The sequence below is a fragment of the Cryptotermes secundus genome, unplaced genomic scaffold (genome assembly GCF_002891405.2).
Source record: "Cryptotermes secundus unplaced genomic scaffold, Csec_1.0 scaffold857, whole genome shotgun sequence".
Taxonomy (NCBI): Eukaryota; Metazoa; Arthropoda; class Insecta; order Blattodea; family Kalotermitidae; genus Cryptotermes; species Cryptotermes secundus.
The window spans coordinates 460,596-466,420 of NW_019734325.1; the positions used below are offsets into that span (position 1 = coordinate 460,596).

General features: G+C 39.8%; 1 protein-coding gene across 1 annotated transcript in view; it reads right to left on the reverse strand.

Annotated features, from left to right (window-relative positions):
* Window positions 1-5,825, reverse strand: part of LOC111868684 (serologically defined colon cancer antigen 8 homolog) — a gene marked incomplete at its 5' end in the record, with an annotated part of 85,900 nt that overhangs the window by 66,032 nt on the left and 14,043 nt on the right. The window contains 2 exon segments of the mRNA XM_033753135.1: window positions 1,455-1,593; window positions 2,068-2,315. Of these exon segments, the coding sequence (XP_033609026.1) occupies window positions 1,455-1,593; window positions 2,068-2,315 (387 nt within the window).

Sequence of the window (5,825 nt, forward strand, 5' to 3'; positions counted from 1 at the left end):
ACTGCTGCAAAATGAACAGAAGCAGCATCGCTTGGAAGTCTGCAGGGAACTTCAGCAACAGCTTCAAGAGGATCCAAACTTTCTTTCGAAGGTTGTCACTGGTGACAAAAGTTGGGTTTATGGCTACGACCCTGAAAGCAAGCAGCAATCGTTGCAATGGAAGAGCCCTTCTTCACCTCGGCCAAAAAAAAGCTTGACAAGTCAAGAGCGACATTAAGTCTATGTCGATCTGCTTTTTTATATTGACTGGATTGTTCATAAGGAGTTCGTCCCTCCTGGTCAGACAGTCAATAAAGAGTTCTATTGCGATGTTCTAAGGCGTTTGGGGGAGAACATGAGGAGAACACGTCCTGAGAAGTGGCGCATGAATGACTGGGTACTCCACCATGACAACGCACGACCGCATACGGCTTACATTGTGCAGGAATTTTTGGCTAAAAACAAGTGGCAGTTGTTCCCCACCCACCATACTTGCCAGACTTAGCTCTATGCGACTTCTTTCTCTTCCCCAAGATGAAAATCAAGTTGAAGGGGCGAAGATTTGATACAGTTGAGGAAATTCAAGAGGAACCGCAGACGGCACTAAACACCCTAACAAAGAAAGACTTCCAGGATGCATTTGAAAAGTGGTAGAAACGCTGCGATCGGTGCATGCGCTCCCAAGGGGACTACTTTGAAGGTGATAGTGCAGAATAAGATCTAGGTAAGATGTAATAGTTTTTATTAATATATTTCAGGAACTTTTGGATTGAACCACGTACATTAACCTAGATATGAAAAAGGAACTAAAATGTACTGCAAATCGCACTTACATATTTACACTTTTCTTCCCAGTTAATCGATTGCAGAACACCTTGTACTCACCAAACTGATGTGAAAGCTTTTACAATATTCTGAACTGAGCACTTATTTTATTATATACACCCTATACACAAATAATATACATAGGTTGCTTGACATATGACCTCTGATGTAGTGTTTAGTCCATACTTCTACACCAAATATTTAGAAAGATACAGGATTTTTCCCCATCATTCATGCAAATGAGAAATTTAAGGGATGAAAAGAGTCATGCAGCTTCACAATCATGCACTGTCATTTAATTCAGTCTCAAGGGGTTAAAGTAGACTCCAAACTTAACACTGTCAAACTTCCTATGAATGTGGAAAACGTTACGATACATAGGTTGCTGGACATATGACCTCTGATGTAGTGTTTAGTCCATACTTCTACACCAAATATTTAGAAAGATACAGGATTTTTCCCCATCATTCATGCAAATGAGAAATTTAAGGGATGAAAAGAGTCATGCAGCTTCACAATCATGCACTGTCATTTAATTCAGTCTCAAGGGGTTAAAGTAGACTCCAAACTTAATACTGTCAAACTTCCTATGAATGTGGAAGTTATAACTCTCCTCCAATGCCATAACTGTCAGCTAATATGGAATATACCTGTGCTTTCTCGAACTGGGCCTGGTCCACAATGTCCAGGCTGCGCTTCACTTTGAGTGATGCTTCTGCTTCCTTTTCACGGAACTGTGTGACAGCACCCTGCAGCTTCATCAGGCTCTCATTCAGCTCATTCTTCTCCCTGCAAAAATTGATAAGTACCACGAATGGTGTGCTTGACAGTTTTAAACTCAACCAGAATGCCATTTTCTTTCTGCCTAAGAAAATTAATAATCAATAGGCGTGCAAATCTACACTGAACTCTTAAATATTTTACCTCTACGCATACACTATACAGGTACACACAGATAAAATTACAAAATAATGGAAAAATTACATTACAAGGAACTTCACAATTTGTACTCCACATTTAAGATCATAAGAGTGAATAGTTTTTATCTCTGGATTGCATAACTGTATGCGCTGGTTCAGCAGGCTGCAGCATCTTCAGGGTAGCACTGTCTACAACATAAATCCCATGACTGCTGAGTTTAATAAATCCACCTGCTAGAAATTTAGTTGTGGGAAATGTAAACCTGGATGATAAAGGTTAGTGAAGGGAAATATATGCACAACATGCAGTGTACAAAGAGGGATTACTGTCCCTTCAACTAACCTCTGTAAATTTTCAATCTGTTGCCGGTGACTGTCACAGCCTGCAGCACTAGATGGGCTGTGCATTTCAAAGCTGAGTGGTTGGTCAGCTAGCTTCTTCTTGCAAAGGTCAGCTTCTTCTAAGGCCTTCCTCAGGTCCATTTTAGTCTGAGTTAGCTGTGCTTCAAGCTCACTTATCCGTGACTCAAACACAATGCTTGGGCCTTCAAGACGCTGCTTCTTGCTGCTCTGTAACTTCTGTTTTTCAAGCTAAATAGTAACAAGAACGTCGGTCATTTGGAGGACATGCTTAACCTTTAAGAGACAGGCTATTTAAATGGTGGTAGTTGAAGCAGGCCAGAGTTTATTTAAACGCCTGCCGCTCTAGAGGATTAAATTTGTGATCATGTTACTAAAAATGCTGTAACTTATACAGATCTTGTGGCAAATGAACGAAATTAACGTTGCTTTTATCTAGAAAGAATATAGAATCAGATACTGTAATTGACAGATTTTAAAATCTGTAAAAATTCTTACACAGTTTATTTATTTATTTACTTTTTTTTCCAATTTTGAGCGTTTGCCCACAATTCTGCTTAAACCTCCTGCACAATACGTTTCAGCAATATAATGTTGGCTCCTGGCATATCAGACAGAGGGAGCAGAAGTTCATATTTGTTTCTGCTGAATCATATTCTCAGATTACAGACGTTGTCGGTTCCTTGTAGCATACGTAGTAAATTCTTGCGACGATAGATCAGAGGCTTCTGTAGTTCATATGACAGTCTTCCAGTGTTTCCATACTCTGACCTGAGTTGTCCCTATGTACTTTCAATGGCCTCAATTCGGTTGGAAGAAGATGAAATTGAAAGGCAGTTTTGTGATACAGATTCAGACTGCAGCACAGATGATTTTGACGGTGGTCAAGATGGAAGCTCCGAAAGTGAAGTTGACGAAGAACCATTATCTTCGTCAACAACCTGGGGACCACCACACCAGCATGAGAGGAAGGGTGTGAATAATATTTCCGGTGGAGCAGTGGAGATAAATCTCAATGAAGCTCCACACGTAAATAAGGATTCTGCCCCACTCTGCGTTTTCATGCTTTACTTCGCAGGAATTATCCAGCTGCTGGTGGAAGAGACTAACAGATATTATCATCAGGACCTAGCCAGACTTGAAGACAGACCTTCTCCATGCCCTGATGTAAACGACTCTTGAGATGTTTCTGTTTCTAGGAATCATCACTCAAATGGGACATAATATAAGAGACAGACTAAAGGACTACTGGTAAACTGCTGAGCAATTTTGAACGCCTTTCTACAGCAACACAATGAAACGTGACTGTTCCCTTCACATTCTTCGTTTCATTCATTTTGCAGATAACAATACAGAATGTTATATTTTAGCGTCCTATTGCACTGATTTATGTCCATGATTTATTCCAGCCGTCTTACAATGCATACACTCATCTACTTCACTCTTCACTCCCGCACTACATGTTTCGGCACAAAGGTGCCATCTTCAGCTGCTTTTTGATTTATGTTAAACTATTTCACTGCATGCCTTGCCGTCTTCATACTAAAATAACTAAAATATATGTTCATCTTATATATTGATAAATATTAAATATTTAAAATATTAAAACTGTTCAGGATTTTTTATCCCTATGTCGCCTCTCAAGACGCGAGTCACACCTGTCCTCTTCTATCGGAGCACTTTTCCTACTTTTCGGCTGGAATAAATCATGGACAACAATACAGAAATTGACAAGAATGCCGACAGTTATGAATGACTATGGAAAATTCGGACCATCTTCGATACTCTAAATGACACATATCAAAAATACTATAATCCTTCTGAACATTTGTCTGTTGACGAAATAATTGTCAAATTCAAAGGGAGGGTGGTTTTCAGACAGTACATTCCTAAGAAACACCAATGTTTCAGAATCAAAATCTACAAACTCTGTGACGCTGCTGGGTATACTTATGACATGAAGGTTTACTAAGGGAAAGACAGGACACGTGCCGACCAAGATGTGACAGCGACACATGCTACGGTTAGGGAACTCTGCAGAAGGGTTGAGGGAGTAGGCCACAAACTGTACATGGACAATTTCTTTTCATCATCAGACTTGTTTAACGAACTAATGACGAAGAAAATAAGTTGCTGTGGGACATTCAGACTGAATCGGAAGGGCTTGCCTCAAGACTTTCGCAAGAGACAACTTCGATTGAAGAAAGGTGACATTCAGGTTAGGATGAGAGGGGACATGACAGCACTAGTTTGGAAGGATAAACGTGACGTTCATATGCTGACAAACATGCACTCTCCTTCAGCAGAAGACAATTTCTGTGATGAGCATGGAAATGCCATAAAACCAGCAACTGTTGCGGATTACAACAAGCACATGGGATATGTCGACAAGGCAGACAAAATGACAAACAGCTATTCCATCAGTCGTCGGACCTGGAAATGGACAAACAAATTGTTCTTCCATCTCTTGGATCTGATGATTCTGAACAGTTTCATCATGTTGTCATGCTGTGGTGTGAAATTGTCACATCGAGACTTTCGTCTCGCCCTTGTGCTGGAACATCTTGCAAGGGGTCCACCTCGCCCACAACAACCCATAGGTCGACCTCTTGCTCTGTAATCTACAATATATCAATTAGAGGAAGTCAATCGACATCACTGGCCAACTTCCTCAAGCACGAGACTGAACTGTCATGTGTGCTCCTCACGTGGAAAGAGGAGAAATATCCGAACAAAGTGCATAAAATGCGATGTTGGACTCTGCATTTTCGGGTGTTTCCAGGAGTACCACACAAAGGCTAGATTCAGTTAGATGATGCAAGAGTGAAGCCTGTTTACTTATCAAGCTGTGCCAAAAAAGAATATAAGTAAAACAAAGATTTCTATCTTAAAATTAGTTTTTCAAAACACTGTGCACACGTGTGGACTACACATCCCATATGGTGCACTCCAGCCACAACGACTACATTTTAAATGTCCCATACGGAGTACTTCGTCTCCTAAGGGTTAATGATGAATAGGGCTCGGATTTCTATGACATGTCATATTTTTATCCTGGCATCTTTTTACATGTATAATTAAATATAAACGCATTTCTGACTCTTGTGAACATGAAAATACGGTTTTTATTGGTCATATAAATGCATATTTGAACCATATTTTAGCTTTAGGTCATATTTGGGCCTGAAGTGATATAAAATCATATTTTTGGTCATATTTTAGAGGAGTTTCACTTATTGCTCAGAAATATATTTGCAAGTATTAGCAACGATGTTATTCGGAACTTCATTTCTTAGAAATATTTGGCCTTGTGTAATGGGATTTGAAGGAATACTGTACAGTGTGAAGGGTAACGGTCCTTGACCTGGCATAGAATCAACCACTTTGAAAAGAGAAATTGCCACCTCTGTCTGTCTGTCTGTCTGTCTGTCTATGTCTCTTTTTCTCCTCCACTGCAGTGATACCTGAAGTCCAGTTTGTTTCTTGCATATTGGTGAAAAATTTTTCCATCCACAAAGCGGTAAATTTCTACCCTCTCTCCGAAACCCGTCCAATACAGTACTGTATTCATAACTTCAGTTGTTCAGTATAGTTTCAAGATGCCTAAAGTCAAGTGCTCTAATAGCGTGAAGTTGCGTGGTTTTATTAAAGAGTTTGGTGACAAATATTTTAGTACTGACGGAGAAATTTTATTTTGCAAAATGTGTGAAGTGAAAGTTACGGCAGACAAACGTTTTACGG